This window comes from Acomys minous, assembly GCF_964271855.1.
Source record: "Acomys minous genome assembly, chromosome: 7".
Classification (NCBI taxonomy): domain Eukaryota; kingdom Metazoa; phylum Chordata; class Mammalia; order Rodentia; family Muridae; genus Acomys; species Acomys minous.
In genome coordinates this window covers 76456404-76475972 of record NC_140488.1, presented here as the reverse complement: position 1 = coordinate 76475972, position 19569 = coordinate 76456404, and the positions used below count along the sequence as shown (strand labels likewise).

General features: G+C 46.0%; 1 protein-coding gene and 1 long non-coding RNA gene across 3 annotated transcripts in view; one reads left to right on the top strand and one right to left on the bottom strand.

Moving 5' to 3' along the window:
- Positions 1-156: 156 nt before the first annotated feature.
- On the bottom strand, positions 157-4694 carry PJA1 (praja ring finger ubiquitin ligase 1). 2 transcript variants are annotated; one of them, XM_084789882.1, is made up of 2 exons: positions 4546-4694; positions 157-2384 (listed from the first exon to the last, which is right to left on the bottom strand). In XM_084789882.1, exon 2 carries the CDS (start codon positions 2315-2317, stop codon positions 599-601), a length of 1719 nt encoding a protein of 572 aa, XP_084646008.1. In that variant the 5' UTR covers positions 2318-2384; positions 4546-4694; the 3' UTR covers positions 157-598. The 2 variants fall into 2 exon arrangements, with proteins under 2 accessions (XP_084646008.1, XP_084646009.1); XM_084789883.1 differs by lacking the exon at positions 4546-4694 and having other exon boundaries at positions 157-1655; positions 2193-2640.
- Positions 2738-19569, top strand: part of LOC311602178 — a 41878-nt gene continuing 25046 nt past the window's right edge. Inside the window, exons 1-2 of the long non-coding RNA XR_014780704.1 lie at positions 2738-4275; positions 6798-6876. This is a non-coding gene — a long non-coding RNA (uncharacterized lncRNA). The remainder of the gene's footprint in view (positions 4276-6797; positions 6877-19569) is intronic.

The following is a 19569-nucleotide window of genomic DNA, read 5'->3' as shown; positions in this document are numbered from 1 at the left end:
AAAGAAGTCTTTGGTGTTCTGATGAGCATTTTCAGCGAAACCTAGTTTGTCTAGAGTTGAGAACACTGAAACATGGTACTTTTGTTGCCAATGCAAGGGATCAAATTATAGTTACCTGGTATCACCGTTTCAGACAAAACCCAAACGATGCCACTGTTCTGTGTCAAACTAAAGAACTTTAATAAGCTTTTACACCACTGCAAATACAGGAACATTAACCCATAACATGCAACAAAAGTGATTTTTGTCTCTCCAACACATTTAACAGATAAACTTGACATCAACACGTAAGAGCAACATAGTCTACAGAACAAATATGATTTGTTTCCATTTTCAGGTTAGAAAATTTATGTTCTTGCTGCAATCTCAAGTAGCATTTAGAAAGTTTAGTTTCCCCTTTCTACCTTCTAAAAGAGAGAATGATTCTTAAATGTAATTGTACACGACCATTTTCACATTGGAAAGAATCACGAGAAATCAACAAGTTTAGTTGACCAACTGATTTCATTGCCATTGTTACTTTTGAAGGAGGGCTCCTGTAGTATTGTGGGTTTTAGATAGGGAAAACAACCAGGTTAGGCGTAGAGAGCCTTGGCCTTTAGAGTGGCGGTGGGAACATGCAGCGGCACACGGGGCAGGTGCCAGACTTCTGAAGCCAGATGGACACACATGGCTTATGGAAATAGTGGTGGCATGGGAGCTCGGTTGCCACCTCTCCCTTCACATATTCACTGCAGCAGATGGGACAGCACATTTCTTGGCCCACCGCGCCATGATCTTCAGTGACCAGGATCTCCGGAAGCGCATCGATGCTCTCCTTGCTTGCAGGTGGGTTAGCCACCTCTACATCCACAGCGAGAGACTCCAAGTGCGCAAGGGCAGTCTCCATCGCCTGGGCCAGCCGCTCTTCAAGAGCCATGTAGGTCAGGAACTGAGGATCCACATAGGAGATGGCTTCCGCCACTCCCAAGCCATCTGCAAAGCCATCGAACAGGCTCCAGTCCACTTCGAGGTCTTCGCTCACGCTGGAGTCGTCTTCCAGGTTGTTGTTTCCATCCAGCATGAACATCCCAGGCTGCATCAGCTCATGGCTAGACTCATTATCCCCCTCACTGCTGCTCTCGTTCTCGTTGTACCGCAGCCAAGGGATCTCTCCTTCCTCCAGAGAGGCCTGCTCTTCTTCCTGAAGACACGGTTTCTGTGCTTCTTCAGGGTAGCCACTGGCACCGTTGCCAACACTGGTACTGGCGAGGCTCCCAGCACCACTGGTGTTCACGTGCCCTCGAGCTTGCTGAGGCTCCCGTTCTTCCTTTCCTGGCAGAGGCTCCCAGCTTTCCCCACTGGAAGACTGGGGTTGCTCCCGACTACGATACTTACGACGCAGAGCAGCCACCCACTCTTTGTCACTATCAGAGTCTTCTTCATAGTATCGGTAGTAGTCATCGGTGTATGCCCAGAAGTCAGGGTCAGCCATGGTTCGCCGCCGTCTTGTCACTTTCTCCGGTTTCACTTGCTCGTTCCTGGCATCCTTCTTGTCTTCGGGGTACCTTGGCTCAGCCGAGCTGCTGGCACCCTCACCTCGGCCTCTTCTTGCTAGGCCCTCTGCATGATGGGCCTCCCCAGCATTGGCAGCAGCATCCCTCCACCTGGAAGTACTGGGTGGCACATCATCATCATCATCAGTATCAAAAAATATTTTTGGTTTCATGCAAGTTGGAGTCGCCACATTCCGGACTTTTGGTCTCACCACCGGTTCCTCGGCACTCTTTGGGGTGTTTTCCCCACCACTACAAATACTCACAGGAGCCCTGCTAGGACGTGTTGGTACATTCTGCCTCCCCCTCTCCAAGCTGTTGTTGCCTCTTGCAGCTGCCCTGCCTTCAGCAGAAGGGATCTGAGAAGCCATGCCATTTTGCTTCAAGAACTCAGCCCTGTTAGCAGGGCACCTCGCAGCAGGGGGTGTTCCCACCTTGCCACGCTCCTCTTTCCCATCATGGCTAACGCTAGAGAAGCGGGGAGGCCTTGCCCCCTTCTCTGGATCATCCTTAAACTTGCCAGGTTTGCCTCTCACTGGCAGTCGGTCAACAGGCCCAGCCCCCTCCTCCTCACTATCGCGCGCCCCCAGAGTGTCAGTGTGTCCATAAGCAAATCCTCTTCGGCTTCCCGAGGCCCTGTACTCTCGTGGAGGATACCTGGCATAATCCTCATTATCAACATTCAGGCTGGCTCCTGAGTTCTCAGTGTCATCCCAGCGACGACGTGTGCTGGCAAACGGTGACCGGCTCCTCTTGCTTTGACTGGGGGCTGATCTGTGCATTGGGACGTCAGCTGTTGTCCTCCTCTGGCAGGTAATCCTTTTCTGCTGGCTCCCGGATGGCCTGAAACTGACATAAGCATGGCTTCTTCCATAACTCCTGTCTCTACGGGACTGAGACCCTCCTTCTGATTTGGGCCGCACGGGTTTGCTAGATCCCTGACCCATGGCTCTGCCTCAGTTTCCAATAGAGCTGGGATGCTGGGGCAAAGACTCTTGCTCCCAGTTCAGAACCACACAACAAGGAGATCTAGTGTTCCTTCAGGAGGCAGGTAACAGAAACATAGGGGCCCTTTAAAATTAAGTTTCACTTTCTTCTAAGGCCTGAGGTAGCATTCCAGTGACTGTCTGGTGTAGACCTGGAACACATTTTTAATGTTTGCAAAATGATTACAAGATTGGGTTCACGGGGCGGGAGGGTGGGGAAGCAGACAGTGGAGAATAAGACAGAAAGTGTGTGGGGGTGGGGGGTGGGGAGCAAGGTGACAGAATACTTAAGAAGGTAGTTTGTGCTGTGGAATTATGGGTAAAGCTGGCTGTGAGGTTTGTTGTTGTTGTTGTTGTTGGAGGGTATATGTGTCATTTTCTGAGAACTTCATATATTGAGGAGTAATACAATTTAGAAAAGAACTGAAAATACAATTCACTGTGTGTGCATGGGTGCCAGTGTCTGTCAGGAGAGAGGCGCGTGGCTAGGGGGCCAGCAATCCTACAGTGCAGGGATTTCTGTTGGGGTTAGGTGCGTGTGGGTATGAAAGGTACAATGGGGGGCTTTAGAAAGGGGGGCTGCGGTGGGACAGGAAGAGAAGGGTCAGCGCTCCCGCTAAGTGTGGCAGCTGGAATTACAGAAGGACGCCTGCATTTATGTGCATATCACAGGCAAGGAAGTGAAAGGCTATCAGCAGCAACGAGGAAAGGTGTGTAAGAGTCAATATGGGAGGCAACAAAGGACAAAAAAAAGGCATGGAGGATGTATGTGGTAGTTGAAACACAGGAGGCCAACAACCAGAGAATGTTGGCATATATTCATATGGCAAGCAGGAACGGGGGTGGAGGGGTGCGGGTGGGGGTTGGGAGTGGGGGGTTGGGGACGCCCGTATTGTCCCCAAAGGATTTCTGTGTGAAGGTGCCGTATGGAACGGACTGAGAATAGGAGAAAAGAACACCTGAGGAGAGTGTGTGAGGCAGCTTCCTGTGTGTACACGTATGCATGGCAAGGAATAGAAGGTATGAAGGTGTTTTTACATGTGCGTATGTAGCAGGCACGGACGGGGGAGGCCATTTCTGAGAGGGGGGAGGGAGGAAGGGAGAGAGAGGGAGAAGCTAAGGCAGGGGAGAGATGAGACGGGAGAGGAGGGGGGAGAGGGAGGAGGGAGAGAGGGAGGGAGAGGGAGGGGGGGGAAGGGACGGAGGGAGGGAGGGACGGAATATATGGACTCAAACACAGGCTCAGAGCAGGAGGAGAGGGAAGATTTCTAGATGTAAGATGTAGGTGAGGGGGAAAGGAAGGAACTAGAGGGTGTGAGAGAGGGTGTGTGCTTGCCTGTTTGAGCATGCGCAGAGTGGACTCGCTGGAACCTTGAGGATGCGGGGACACGGATCAGACGGCAAGGAGGTTTCTGTGCCTGTCTGTGTGTGTGTGTGCCTGTGTACATGCGTACGCGCACGCGCCTGCGTGCGACACAGAGGAGGGGGTGCAATGTCATAATAAGAGACAGGAATACGTTATCAGCTCAAAGGGCAAACCCAAATCAATGTGGCAGGGCAAAAGAAAGAAAAGGGCTTGTAGGAACACTGCTTTTTTCCTGAGAATATTGTTTATCTCCTAATATTTTTTTTCTGGGTACATATCTATCTAAAAATCTTAGCCATGTGCCATTCGACAAAACAGCAGCAAAATGGGGGAAGAAAGGCCATAGAGTGCTCTGCAAAGAGGCCAAGAGCATTGCAAGGAGAGACAGGTAGGAGTGGTAGAGGGCCGCGACCACCAGTCCTCTCTCAAGCAGCCATGAAGGCCATTTCGGGCTGAGGCCACGAGGTGCGGCAGGGGCTGGGCGGCCAGAGATGCGGTCCCGGGAGAGGCCATGGGCCTCGGCAAGTGGTCAAGTCCCCTCTGCCCCACCCCGCTCCCGAGAGAAACCCGCAAAGGGGTCATTGGGATTCTGCTTGTGCCCACCCGGGAGCCCTCGCCCACCCGCCCGGGCTATTGCCGCAGGGCGCCTTGCACTCACCCTCCCGGCCAGTCGCACGCTCGGAGCTGCAGAGCTGTTGGACCTTCGGACGCCACCGCCACTGCTGCTGCTCCGGGTCTCGGCTCCTCCCCCGCTAAAGAGCACTAGGGCAGGCGGGGACTGGGCAGGCGGGGACTGCGGCGGCGGAAGTGGCCGTGACGTCAGCCCGAGTCCGCCCCCTTGATGTGGCGGGGGCGGCTGCTGCCCTCTGCGAATGGGGTGGGCTCTAAAGCGTTATTTCATTTGAAACGCTGAGGTTTTTTTCATAGGCAAAAAAAAAAAAAAAAAAAAAGGCAGCGAGAACTGTAACCGCATTAACAAATGTTAAGCATTTACCACCTTCCTTTCAGTTTTTTTTTTTAAAGAAATGAAATCTGAAGATTCTGATTAATTCTAACGTGAGAGTTAATTTTATTACTATATTACATCCTATGTTACGTACTATGGTCTGTCTGGGGATATTAAAATCTGAAGCGGTATTCAGGGTTGCAGTAGAAACGTCAAATTTTTTTTTTTCTCAGCCTGGTGTTTGAGGCAAAGGGAAGGTGTTAACAGTGAAATCTGGTACTGTTCATCAACAAAACCAGGCTGGTCTATCCAAGAGATGATCATTCGTTATACGCAACATAGGTTCACATTTTGTGAAATGTACCATATTTTAAAAATGTCACAGATCTGATCATGGTGGTGCATGTCTTTAATCCCAGCAGACGGGAGGCAGAGGCAGGTGGATCTCTGAGTTAGAGGCCAGCCTGGTCTACAGAGCGAATTCCAGGAGAGCCAGGGCTACATAGAGAAACCCTGCCTTGAAAAAATCAGAAAAATAAATAAAGTCACAAATAAGCCTTTCTTGAGCTCTTTAAATTGAATTGAATACTCAGTGTAGAGTTCCCGTACTCCCAGGAGTGTAGAAAGAATACACACACACACACACACACACACACACACACACACACACACACACACACACACCAGGAGTAAGTCCACATGTGCCAGGGTGTATTGTCGACATGTAAACTCAAATTCAGCCTATATGATCATGCCTTTGATCCCAGTTCTCCCGAAGCCGTGGCAGGTTTGGTTTTGTTTGTTTGTTTCTATTTGTTTGTTTTGAAGCCATCCTGGTCTACATAGAGACTTCCAGTACATCCAGGATTACAAAGACAGAGAGAGAGAGAGAGACAGAGACAGAGAGAGAGAGAGAGAGTCTTTTTTCTTTCTTTCTTTCGGCTGGGGGGGACAGAGGTGGAGTAGGGCACGGGAGGGTGTGTTGTTGTTACTGTCAGGTTCTCATTATGTAGGTCAGGCGCCCCCTGAACATTCTAGGCTGTTCAAGCTTGCACCATTAACAGTAGCAACACTAATCTACAAGTAAGAAAGTCGAAGTAAAAAGTGCCTAAGAGAACGCAATAGTCGGTTCAGAAACCGCAAGAGATAGGATAATCGCAAAGTGTATGAGCCGAACAATGCAGTTTCACAATATATGAAGCCACTGCTGTTAGAAATCCAGAGACACCAGGAAGCGGACAATTGTCGTGGGGGTCTTAAGCCACACTTTTTGTGCTATAGACAGATCAAATGGGCTTCTAAAGAAGTTAGGGCAAGGGGAGGCTGAATAACAATAATAAACTGGAACTAACGCATGTGCGTTTTTCTACTCAAGAGGATTCAGTTTTTTATAAAAATACACATTTCAAACAAGGAAACATACAGTATAAAATACCTACTGGAATTCATCTGTCACACACTGAGCACCTTTGGCGTTCTTTTTAGTTCAGAGACTGACTCTCCAGCTGAAGCTTTGACTTTCTCTCGTTCACCTTAAAGTCTTTCCTTAAGCAAGTATCATTAGAAAGCATGCGCGCCCCTGCTCATCGCCCCGTTCCTCCATATGTATGTCCCTGTGCACACTGTACGTCATTGTTTGGTTTTAGATTAGGGTAAGCCATATCTTAAAATTTCATATCTTAAAACTGAAGATTTGGCAATATTGATACGCGGAGCTCTGAGTCAAGGATTTTAAGTACTGAATGCTATTGCATCCAGTATCCAACGTGGCATAGCTAGAATTCTCTATGGTAAGGAATTCCACTGCACAAACTGTGCAACTTATGTATCTCTTTCCCTATTAATGGATTTGGACCATTTCTGTCTAGTAAGATCATAACAATTCAATGGACATCTTCGTTCCTACTGCTCCTTTTGTCCTTCTGGTGTTTTGAAAATTAACTTACTCTTCTTTTTTCCTCCAGGAAGTTCAGTTTGACTTCTGCCAGTGGGCTGCCTCTGGGGAAAACTGCTTCTGCCTCTAATAGATGCCTGTTCGTCCTGGTAAGCTAGCCAAGTGTCAACATGTTTAACCTCTGCTCTGATGGGGAAAAGGATCAAAAAAACTTACTGTGCTCTATATATACACACTTAAGTGGGATTTCTTCATAAAAAGAAATGTACTGATTATCTGGGTATGGTGGTGCAGGCCTTTAATCCCAGCACCCAGGAGACAGAGGCAGGTGGATCCTTATGAGCTCCAGGCTAGCCAGGGCTACATAGAGAGACCCAGTCTCAAAACAAGCAACCCCAAACAATCTAAAAATGTAGTAGTTATTTACTGATGAATAACAAGGTGTCCCGAACACATTCCAACATTTATTATGGCATAGTTTCTGTGAACAGAGAATCCAGACATGGTTTCGTCACTGTGCGTCACATTTGAGTGTACGAAGATGCTCTCTAGCAGCCTCATCTCTGATTGCAGTCTCATTGAAGGTTCAGATGGGGGGTTGGGGGGCCCCACATGGCAGCCCCCCATAGAAAGTCTATATCCACGCTAACATGTGTTGACTGGTATGTTCTTATTCTTGTTATGTGGGACCTGTTTACAGTCTTCTGGGTTTCATGACAACATGGCAGCAGCTGCTGCTGCTGTTGCTGCTGGTGATGGTGGTGATGGTGGGGTGTATGTGTGTGTGTGTGTGTGTGTGTGTGAGAGAGAGAGAGAGAGAGAGAGAGAGAGAGAGAGAGAGAGAGAGAGAGAGAGAGAGAGAGAGAGAACAAAGATAGTAGTCTCCTTTTATAACTTACTCTCTGGAGTGACTGACATCTTGCCATTGTTGCTATATCCCATTTAATAAAAAGCAAGCCACAGAACCTGTCCCTTTCATGTATCAATCTGTAGCTACAGTTGTTTATAATTTTCCACTATCATTCACTACTGTTCATGAGATCAATAGTGATACTTCTTTCATTACTAATACGTGTGATTTTGTTTATTCTCCTATTGAGAGGCTTAGTAGTCTTGATATTTCCAAAGACTTAAGTTTGGGCTTGTTTTTCTTTCACTCATTCATGTCTCTCCCTCTCTCTCTCTCTCTCTCTCTCTCTCTCTCTCTCTCTCTCTCTCTCTGTGTGTGTGTGTGTGTGTGTGTGTCTTCAATTTTATTGATTTATGCTCAACATTTTATTACATGTTTTCTTCTGCTTACTTTGGGTTTTAATTGTTCTTTTTCTAGTTTCCTACAGTACAGACCTAGATGACTGCTTTTAGATCTTTCTTACTTTTTAATATGTGCACTCAATGCTACAAATTTCCCTCTAAGCACTGTTTTTGCTGCAACCTATATGCATTTCAGTGAACTGGACTTTTTATTTTCATTTTCCCTAAAATATCGTTTTCAATGCTGAGGGTTGAACCCATGCCTGCTGGGAAAATGCTCTGCCACTGAGCCACACATCCCCCGCCCTCAATCCTTTTCTGTTGAGACTTCTTCTTTGACCCATATGTTATTTAGAAGTTTATTGTTTAATCTCCAAATACTTGGGGATTTTCCAGCTATCGCTCTGTTATTGATTGCTAATTTAATTTCACTGTGGTCTGGGAGCATACTTTGTATGATGTCTATTCTTTTAAATTTGTTACGGCATGTTTTATGGCCCAAGATGTGGTCTATCTTGGTGAATGTTCCACATGAGCTTGGAAAGAATGTGTATTCTGTTTTGCTGGATGGAGTAGTCTATAAATGTCAATTAGATACAGTTGATTGATGGGGCTATTCAGTTCAACTATATTCTTACTGATTTTCTGGCTAGATCTGTCAATTATTGATAGAAAGACATAAACTATAATAGCGGATTCATCTATTTCTCCTCATTGTCCTATAGCTTTTTGTCTCATGTATTTTGAAACTGTGTTGTTAGGCAAATATGTATTAAGGAATTTTATCTTCCAGAAGACTGGATTCTTTTTATTATCAATTCCCCCAATTTATCCCCAATAATTGTATTTGTTCTGGAATTTGCTATGCCTTAAATTAACAAAGCTACTCCGGCAAGATTTTGATGGGTATTAGCATGGTTATATCCTTCTTCATCTATTCTCTTTTTTGAAATATTTAATTTTTGTTTTTAAGTGTGTGTGTGTGTGTGTGTGTGTGTGTGTGTGTAGGTATTTTCACATGCTTTCAGGTGCCCTCAGTGGACAGATTTGTTGGATTCCCCAGAGCTGGAATAACAGGGCATTGTGAGCCATCTGACATAGTTGCTGGGAACTGAATTCCAGTCTTCATGGAAGAGTTACTGAGCCATCTCTCCCACTCCCTCCATCTATCTACTTTGAATCTGCATGTTTATCTTTGAAGTAGACATTGTGGCAATGTACAGTTGGGTCATGTTACTGTTTTTTCCTAGTTGGCTTAATGGTTGGTTTTGCAAGGCTGAGGATCGAACTAGGCCTTTGCATATGCTAGGCATGTACTCCATCATAGGCCTTCACCCTCAGCCATGAGTCTTGGGACTCAGTCCATTGTAATAGTCTCTATTAATGGATACACTTAGACCCCATTCAAGTGATTTATTGATATACTGTAGTTATACTGGTATCTACCATGTTTGTGACAGTTTCTTAGTTATTGCTATTGCTATTTGCTTCTTTTGAAGGGAAAGCTTTTTTTTTTTTTTTTTTTTTTTTTTGGTTTTTCAAGACAGGGTTTCTCTGTGTATCCTTGGCTGTCCTTAAACTCACAGCGATCCACCTGTCTCTGCCTCCCAAGTGCTGGGATTAAAGGCGTGCGCTACCACGCCCGGCTTGGGAAAGCATTTTTTAAAAATGTGGTTTCACTGTAAAGCCCAGCCCGACTTTGAACTGTCATCCTTCTGCCTCAGCTTCCTGAGTGGTAGGATTACAAGTGAGTTCCATGCCACTAGATTTTGTCCTTTGTTTCATTGGGACATTTTTGTTTTGCTTTGGATTCCCACGCTTTACCTGTCTTCTCAGATGGTAACTAAGTCCTTTGTATGGTTTTGTTTTCTTTCCTCTCTTAGCATATTGATTGTACTTACTTCAGAGTTGCTCTTGGAATAAACATTTACCAACTAACTCAAGTCCACTTTTTTTTTTCCAAGACAGGGTTTCTCTGTGTTATAGCCCTAGCTGTCCTGGACTCATTCTGTAGACCAGGCTGGCCTTGAACTCACAGTGATCCTCCTGCCTCTCCCTCCAGAGAGTTGGGATTAAAGGCGTTCACCACCACGCCCAGCCCAAGTCCACTTTCAAATACAAATACAGAACTTTAGGAACAGTGCAGGCACCTTAGGGCAGAGGATTTCCACTCCTCCCTCCTGGGCCTTATATTATTCCCACCATCTATTTCTATATTGTTCAATATTGTTACTATTACTTTTGAATGACCATCTGTTTCTTATACCAGTTATGAGTAAGAATATTAAACTATTTTATTTATACCTTCATCTTCTCAAACGTTCTCCTTTTCTTTATGGAAATCCAAGTTGCTAACCATATCTACTTTTTACTCATTCTGAAGAACTTGCTTTCCCATCTCTTGCAACTCAGCTATTGGAGATGACATCCTAATTGAAAGTGATGACAGTGTCTACCCTACACTCAAGGGGAGAGGCTTATACAAGATAGAAAGTTTCAGGAAATGCTGATCTGGATGAGGGGCAGGAAGAGGCAGAAGCATAGAGTTTAGTAGATATTTCCAATTTCCTTCCTAACGTGGCTGTAACAATCTGCACTGTCACCTGCATTTGTCCCCAACATCCTTCCCACTCTTTATCCCCAGGGTTTAAATTGCTGCCAATCTGGAGAGCACGGGGACACTGACTTTGCCTCAAATATCTTCTCAGATTTTGTTGTCCTGTTAGATACTTTTCTGAAATATATGTTCTCATCTTTTATTTATTCCTCTTGGTGTTGTTTTCTTGTTATTCTTGATTTCTAAGATCTCTTTGTATACTCAGAATACCAAATATTAGTTATATTTGTACCGCAAAAGTATCTTCTCCTCAGTGTTCTCTTTAAATATAAATAGGAAGTCATAACAGCACTTAAAATACACCTTAGGTGGGTGCTTTTCACAATCCAGAAGTATATGTGATTTCTGGAAGCTTGGAAAAATATTCGGTAGCAAAATCTCTAAATGGTTCAACTACATAAAGAATGATCAACTGGAAGGCAAGAAATAAGAAAAAAAATCCAGGTAAATGGCAAATAAAAACCTGCAGAAATTATTTGCTTCTAATTGTACAAATAGGAGGCCAATTTAACAATTACATGAAGAGCTCTATAAATCAATACAAATCTAGTAAATCAACTGTAAAATGGTCAAAGGATACTGGCATGTATTTTATTGGAAAGAAATGATGGATGGCACTTAAAGACATGAAAACATGCTTAAGTGAAGAGATAATAGCAGATTCACCAATAGATCAGTGACATATATGTTCCTGAGGGCATGGAACACCAAGCACCCAGTAGAAGTCTTTGCAGCAGCTAAGTTTGTGATATTTACAAAAGAGTTGGATTGTGTCCCCTCAAGATTCATATTTTAGAAATTTAATCTTCAAAATCGCGTTAATATTTGGGAGGTCCTTTGAGAATTGGATTACATGAGGTCAAGAGGGTTGTGCCTCGTGGCAGCATTAGAGGCTTTAAACTAGAGGAAGAAAGACCCAAGCTATCATGCCTGTTGCCACTCTCCTGGTGATGCTTTCTGCCATGCTGTGATGCTAAGACAATCCCTACCAGACATTGATCCCATGCCTATCCCATGCCTTTGGACTTCTTAGCCCTCACCAGAACCATAAACCACTTCCTCATAAATTGCTTAGTCTCAGAAAGAGGAAACTTAGAAAAATCTATCTAATTACTAATGTATATTCTTTTGACTGAAAAAATATACTTTTACAATTAACTTACAGGTGAATTCATATATGACTGGGATGAAGTATGTGCCATCACACCCACTGCAGTACTGCTGCTAATAGCAAAACACTAGAGTGAATCTAAATGCTTACCAAAAGGGGAATTAATAAATGTATTGGTGGAGTAATTACTATGACACAGATGAGATACAGAATCTACTTCTACCTGAATCTCAAGAGATAAATAAGAAAACTGTACTGAATGAAAAAGTCATGATAGGAAGATATATGTGTTACAATGGTATGTTGTATATGCCTTTTTGTTTTGTTTTGTTTTGTTTTGTTTTGTTCTGTTTTGTTTTTCCAAGACAGGGTTTCTCTATGTAGCTGTGGCTGTATTGGAACTCACTCTATAGAGCAGGCTGGCCTTGAACTCACAGAGCCACCTGCCTCTGCCTCCTGAGTGCTGGGATTAAAAGTGTGCACCACCACTGCATGACTTTTGTTTTCTTCTTGTTGTTAGTGGTGGATTTGTTGTTGTTTTTTGCTTTGTTTTGTTTTGTTTTGCTTTGAGATAGGATCTTTTCACATAATGCTAGCTTTCCTGGAACTCATTATGTAGAGGAGGCTGGCAGGAAACTCACAGAGATCTTCCTGCTTCTGCTTTTCGGTGCTGGAATTAAAGGCGTGAACTACCACACTTAGCTTGCTTTATATGCTTTTAAATCCACATAGGTTCAAGATTATTCTACCTCCTCAAAGCATTGGTCATTTGATTTTTATGATACTTAATTTTGGGTGTCAACTTGGTTGAATCAAGGAATCGCTAGAGTAAGGGTGTTTCCAGACTAGATGGAGAAATTCTGCCCTTAGTGTGGTCTTTATAGTTACACACACATTGTTATATAATTTTAGATGTATTTGTAAAAGAAATCCTAAGTGCACATTTTTAAAATGTCCAGTTTCATTTCAAATTTTACTTGCTTCACTCTTTTGCATACATTAAAACTCCCTACAACCTTTGTTAATAACCAAATATTTATGATTTCATATTTCCCTTTCTATTTACGTACTGATATGTTGTGTATATGTATGTATGAATACACATGTAACACAGGTGTGCGCTTCTAGTTGTCATTTTTTATTATTAAAACAAGATCATAGAGTCAGCCATCATATTTGAGGGTTTCGTATGTTTGGATTAAAAAAACTACACGTCAAAATATATGGTGTGTAGCTATCATGTGGGCCCTGGGGACTGAACCCAGATCTTCTGTAAAAGCAACAAGTGCTCTTAACCACTGAGCCATCCCTAGTCCCCCATTACACTATTTGAAGGAAAGTGTCTATGCTGAACATGTCTTTATTTCTGTTCTTGTCGTTGTTTCATATACAATCCAGTATAACACCAGTTTACATAGTGATTATAATGTATTGGGTATTATAAGTGGTATGAAGAAGATTTAATGCTTATAGAACATGGTATGCCAGTTACATGTGAATAACATACAACTTTCATAAGGACCTTGAGCACCTGAAGATTTTATAATCTGTAGGCTACAGCATTCTTGCAACCAATCCCTTTACTAGTCTCACTCAATAACAACAGCTAGGAATAGGCTGGTATAGTAATTACTCACCCTCAATGGTTATGCGGTATTTCCTCGTGTAGTTAGTTGTATCCTAAACAATGACAAGAACAGAAATAAATACATGTTCAGTACAGACAGACAATTAAGATTTTCAGTGCCTCCCCAAACCTGAATGCATTTTAGTGTTTTTAAAGCACTGTGAACACCAAGACCAATACTTCATAACACATTTTTGTACGTAAAGGTTTTTAGGTGTGATTGGGAGATTTTTATTTCTGTGGGGTGATATAGCAGAGTAGGCTGTGCTATATCACCCAGGCTGGAGAATGTGTCTTTTTTTTTTTTTCTGTACTAAAGACAGAACTTGGGACCTTGAGCTTGTCTGGCAAGTGCTGTAGTGATCAAGTTATATCCCCAGTCTGAGGCTTTTACATCTTAATAAACTCTGCCAGGTTGTCTTTGTGCAAGGCTAGAGCCTTCTCATTTTCTTTGGCCATGTGTGGCTCTGTTCTGTGGCTTGACTGATCCTCTGCAGATTCTCCTCCTGGAATTTGAAGCGCCAAAGGAAGCAATGAAAGGCTGAAGAGATGTAGTCGAGTCGCACTTGCATCAATCACTTTGGAAAACTAACTCTGTGTTTTGAAAATGCATCCTTGTATCTACCTGAATTTGCCAGGGCAGAACGCTGTTGCTCACAACCAAAAGGAATTTACAAATTCTTTAATAGACAGAGCCTCGAGCCTGGTCATAAGCCGAACAGCAACCCCGGCTACAAACTCAACTCTAATTCAGGCCACATACTTGGTCCTCACCTAAGTGTGAGATGCAGGGTCACCCTCAATCCCACAATTCACTGAGGCCCACCTGGCATCTCTCTAGTGGGTTACAAGGGGCTTCAGGTGAGGCAGCCAGTGGCTTTGCTTTAGCCAAATACCTCTAGAGCCTGGGGCTCAAATTCAAGACAACTAAAGCGATAACTTCTGGAATGGCAAATAATTCCTTATAAAGCAAAACTGGGAAAGGTAAAGTTTGAGATGGCTGGTGAAGGACGTGTGCTTTCCGAAAACATCAGAAGAGAACGTGTTGGGGTTTGGTTTGTGGAGGCGGATGGCAGGGAGCTCTGAGTCCAGGGCTTCACAAAATGGGGCAGGGGAAGGATTGGAGAAAGCCAGGTATCTGGATTCAAATCGGGACAGATGGGGCTGGACTGAATTCACTGCTGGGGTCTGGGTGGGTCTTTATGAGACAGGCGACTTGCACTCACAAGGAGTTTCCGTGAAGTCCAGGCAGTGTGTAGCCCAAAGACTTTCTTTGTCTCTCGGCTTCCTGGCACTCCTTCATGCTGCCCAGCCCCTCCCTAAGCTGCCTTGACTTCTCATAGGCCCAAAGCCACCTGCCAACCTCCCATCACGCCCTCCCCCATCTTCTGTCTTCACTCCAGCCTCCCTTCCTTCCCTTCCCTGGCATGGTTTCCCATTGCGTGCTTCCTGTTGAGTTTCAGGGATTAAAACTTTGTGTGTGTGTGTGTGTGTGTGTGTGTGTGTGTGTGTGTGTGTGTTTTCCCAAGGGATGTAGCTTCTTTTTCTTTTCTCTAGGGTTAGTAGGAACTTGCCAATCCTGCTTTCAGTCTCACCTCAAGGAACACCGGAAGGAATTAGACAGGACTTTCCAGGTGTGGGGCTGAAGGGGCCAGCCAAGAGAGTGGGAAAAGGACTTACTGCCAATACCTACCATCTGCCAGCTGAGTACTTTACCTAAAGCATCATTTACTCCCCCCAAGAAGCCAGGTCACTGTCATGTTCAGATGAGGTGCTAAGGCCTGGGTATGTTCGAGTGTTGGAGAGTTTGTCCAAGGCTATTTAGCTAGATGAAGCACAGTTGGACTTTGGATCAGGAACTGTCCATTCCAAACCTAGCTACTTCAAGGCATAGGGTGGGAAGAAAGGGAGAGCCTCAGCTCCTGCCTAAAACGGAAGCCTTACGGGTAGGAAAGATCCCTGGTGGAGGCTGAGAGCAAGCATCCTGGGACCAGGCTGAGCCAGCAGTTAGTTAGAAGATTAGGGAGGGCTAGAGGGGCTAGGCTGGGCTGACAGAGAAGCAGATTGTAAACCTGTTCACTCTGCACCCTCTTCTCCCCTCTGCCCTGAGTGCTTCCATCCACTAATAGTATTGGGGTAGCAGTGGTGAGTTAGGCAGAGTTCAAAGGTCACACCACAGCCATTCACAGGCAAGAACTCTGGGCTTACCCTAAGGCTTCATGTTTCCATCTTGGCAGTGAAGAGATTGTAGTAGCTAACAGCTGAAACCCACGTCAATGCTACCAGTCTACATGTGTATGGAGGGGGCAGCCTGAGCAGGGAAAGAAGCACTGGGGCCTTGTCAGTAGGAGAGCTTTGCCCACAGAACCTGACTTGGGGTAAGAACAAGAACAAATATGTGCTTGGAAGGTGGATCAATTGCTGGCACAAAAATAGCTCCATTGGGCTGGCCTGGGATCTGAGCCCTGCCTCTGGCTGCCTCATTCACAAAAGAAGCGTAGAGGAAAAGCAAGCAGCAGGCTGGGATTGTGGGAAATGGCCTTTGAACATGGGCACACCACTCAGGGACGTACAGCGAGGCAAGAAAGAGCTGGAAACACAACACTGTTTGTTGCCCTAAGGAGAAGAGGAGCAAAAGGGGGAGGGGGAAGGCAGGGAGGAATGCCTCTCCAAGCAAAAGATTCAGTTCAGAATTCCACGGAGGCATGAGGGGCTGGACTGCTAAGATAGGTCTGCATGCCTATAATTCCTAGCAGTCAAGAGGCAGAAGCAAGAGGACGATCACATGTTCAAGACCAGCCTGGGCTACACATATATAGTAAATTCTAAGCCAGCCAAGATTACTAAACCCTGGGGGAGAAAAAAAGCAGGTCAATAACCCTGCTTGCTGTGTCCCCCCGGGAAAAAAAAATCTCTTTCAGTACCCTCTGGCCACAGTGTTCCTACCAGCACAGAAGTTTGGATCTAAATGCCTTCTAAGAAATCTGGCAACACTTGTATTCTAGAATCTTCTATAAGAATGCTCTGAGTTCCAGCCACTGACAGTTGTTTTTCTGTACTGAGAGGCTGGGGGAGTCAAAGTAACCTTGGAGGCAGGCACTGAAGGCACCCAGGAAGCCAAGGCACACCCCTCACTGTGGCCTAGAGGCTTGTGTTGACTTGTACCCTCCCTTTCCCCAGCTTCCTCTCTTCCTTCCTCTATTGTACCTCCCCACCTGGTTTCAAGAGACCTCCTTTCTCTGTCTGGAACATAGCCATCTACCTCCTTTTCCTAGCAGCTTTACGGAAGTGCTTTAGCATACTTGTAACACGGGTCCCCTATCTCTTTGCTGGCCTGTTCCTTTGTTTTTCTTTTCCATATTGGCAATGAGACCCAGGCCCCTCAGAAATGCTAAGCGAGTACTGTACAACTAAGCCCTCTGTTTTATTTTTATTTTGAGACAGGATTTTTCTAAGTTGCAGAAGCTGACCTTGGACTCAGTCTGTAGCCCAGATAGACTTTGAACTTGGGATCTGCTTGCCTCAGTCTCCCCAGCAGCTGTGACTACAGGCCTGTGCCACTAGGCCCAGCTTTTCCCTTTTGATTTTAGAAATGACATCCTGCTTCCAAGAAGTCTCCCTGCCTCTTAGTCGAGGTCTGGTCATTCTCTACACATTCTGGCAGCTCAATAGCACTTATCACAATGGTAAAAATGCATGCCAAATAAATATCTCTGTGAGGACCGAGGCTTTGTGTACCTTGTTCACGGCTGGTGACCAGCAATCAGGACATTTTCAACCAGCACAGATTCCTTGAAAAGAAAATCTCTAGTAGCTGTTTTGTATTGCAGACCTCCTTGGGGGCAGGGTGAGATACAGATGGCATCTCACTTGCTCCTGGGAGCATGGTCTCCATTTCTGATTTCATAGCTACAGAGACAGAGGCAGAGAGGTGACAGGTTTTGTCCTGCCAAGAGATCTTTGTCCTGAGCTAGTGTGGAGTCGGGCCTGACAGCAGGTCTGCCTGCTTTGCGTCCTGTCTCCTCCTTTTTTTTTTTTTTTTTTTTTTTTTTTGCCTGCCGCCAGCCACCCTTCAGAGGGAGAGGAGCAGCAGCTGTGGCCTCTCCTCTTGTTTCCATAGCAACCAGTGCTTACCTCCCGCTCATACTGGTTCCTAATTGCCTGATTACGTATCTCAACCCCCCCCCCCCAAACCCCTAGCTTCAGAGCTTCTTGAGAGCAGGGTCCATGGTGAGCTTTGCCTATCATTGCAAGGCTCTGGGCTCCGTAAGTATTACTTAAATGAACAAAAATGAATGCATGACCATCCACGCACATGGGCTTTTAAAAGCTTTCATCACAAACAAGGCACCTGGCAGCCTGGAGTGGCTAGGGGAGGGGGCTCTTGAGGATGCAGTGCTCCTCAGCTCACCTCTGCTGAGTGGCGTGGGTGGCCACCCCCACCCTTCCCTTTCCTCTGCTGCCTGGAGAAGCTCTTTAGAAATCGGGCAAAGGCCGATGTGGCCATGGCTGTTGGCAGGTGGGGGAGGCTAGACTTGGTGTGACACCCTCCACACGCGCATATTTACTACCTTTTCCTAATAGAAGCCATCTCAAAGGGCCAGCTTTTGCTTCGAGGATTATTCGAAGCAACTGGGCTTCCTCACAATTCAAATGTTCAGTTGGCCATCTTGAAACTTGGCCTCTTCCACTCTCCATTCACACTGCAACAACATCATCTAGCTCCGGCCCATCTTCCACCTGAACTGCTCCGACAGTAACCTCCCTCCCCCCACCTCCTGTCTATTTCCATCCTTCCTCTTCTTTTGGCTATGTTTTCCCCACGGCACAGACAAAAACAATGGCGCAGCACAGAAATCCTTCTGTGCTGTCCCCAGTCAGAGACACAGGGGAAATAGGTGCTGGCATACTTTTTGTGGCGTCTAGTGTAAGTCGCCAAGGCCCCAGAGGGTGGGCACGCTGACTCCTCGCTCGTTCCTTTAGTCTCATGTTTGCCATGTGTGTTTAACTCTGGAGCAGACACTGAGCTCCCGAGCCTCAAGCTCACAAGGATGGGATGGTGAAGAGTTCCCACCTCAGTCGAAGGGAATCAAGTAAGAGACTTAGCACCACGATCTACACTCTTCTGGGCACCGCAGGGATGCGCAGAACAGTACGCTGGTGTGAAGCAGGGAAGCGTGACAGAAGGTAAAAGACTGGAGCCAGGCGTTCTGTGAGAAGCCTTTGGTGTGGCAGGCATGGTGGAAAATACCTGTCACCCCAGCACCTGGGAGCCAGGAGGTAGAAGCAGGAAGATCTCATATCCAAGTCTAGCCTGGGCGACATAGTCAGACCCCCCGCCCCCCAATCTTGAAAAGAAATGGTTGCAAGCAGCTGACATCTCTTCCAGAAAAAAAGGACATCTGCGGCGCTGTGGGATTAAAACATAGGTCAGAGGGGTCTCACAGACTAGGGAAGAAGGTCAGAGGACAGTTTGGAAAGAGGCCCCAAGGCAGCTGTTTGGGGGGGGGTGGTTTGGGAAGAGCAGGAAACAGGAGGAGTTCATAAGGGCGCTGGTGAAGACACGGACCTGTGTGTTTCCTCTAGTCTATGACTTGCTCCCGATTTAAAGTCCAAGGGGGAGTGAGTGTCCGGCAACTGCCTTCTGGTTAGACTGGCCTGGGGACAGGAAGGCCATGTCCTTTCAGCTTTGTGCTGGGAGGCACACGTGGAATTGCTGTGTCACCGGCCTCCTTCCCAGTGAGGCAGAGGCCCATTCACTGCAACGAAGCCGGCCCCTAAGGAAGGCAGAATAGGAAAGGGGTGCAGCCATGAACTAGCCACGTGCCTCTCCCTGCCAGACTGGAGGGGGAAAGGAGGAGGGAAGCATCTCAGTGAAGGCCACTCGGCAAGGGCAGAGCTGAGGGGGCTAGGCCTCGGATGCTAGGCTGCACTGGTTGGCTGGAGACTAAGGCCAGAACAGAAAGGGCTACTATGCATGGGACAGGAACAAAGAGGGGAAACAGATGTGTGCCTGTGGGCTGCGGCACTGAAGCCAGACTGTGGGCCATAGCAGGGGTGTCAGAAGTCACAGGTGTGTCAGCGAGGAGCAGTGAGACAGCTGGGTAGGATAAGATACCTGCCCTTGTCCCGATGACCTGAGTGCACATTTCCATGGTGGAAGTAGAGAACCTCCTCCCACAAGTTATCCTCTGACCTCTACAAGTGGGCTGTTGTACACAAGTGCTCTCATATGT

Coding starts and splice junctions, on each gene's coding strand:
- PJA1 (XM_084789882.1), bottom strand. CDS start 2,317: ATGCACAGATCAGCCCCCAGTCAAAGCAAGAGGAGCCGGTCACCGTTT.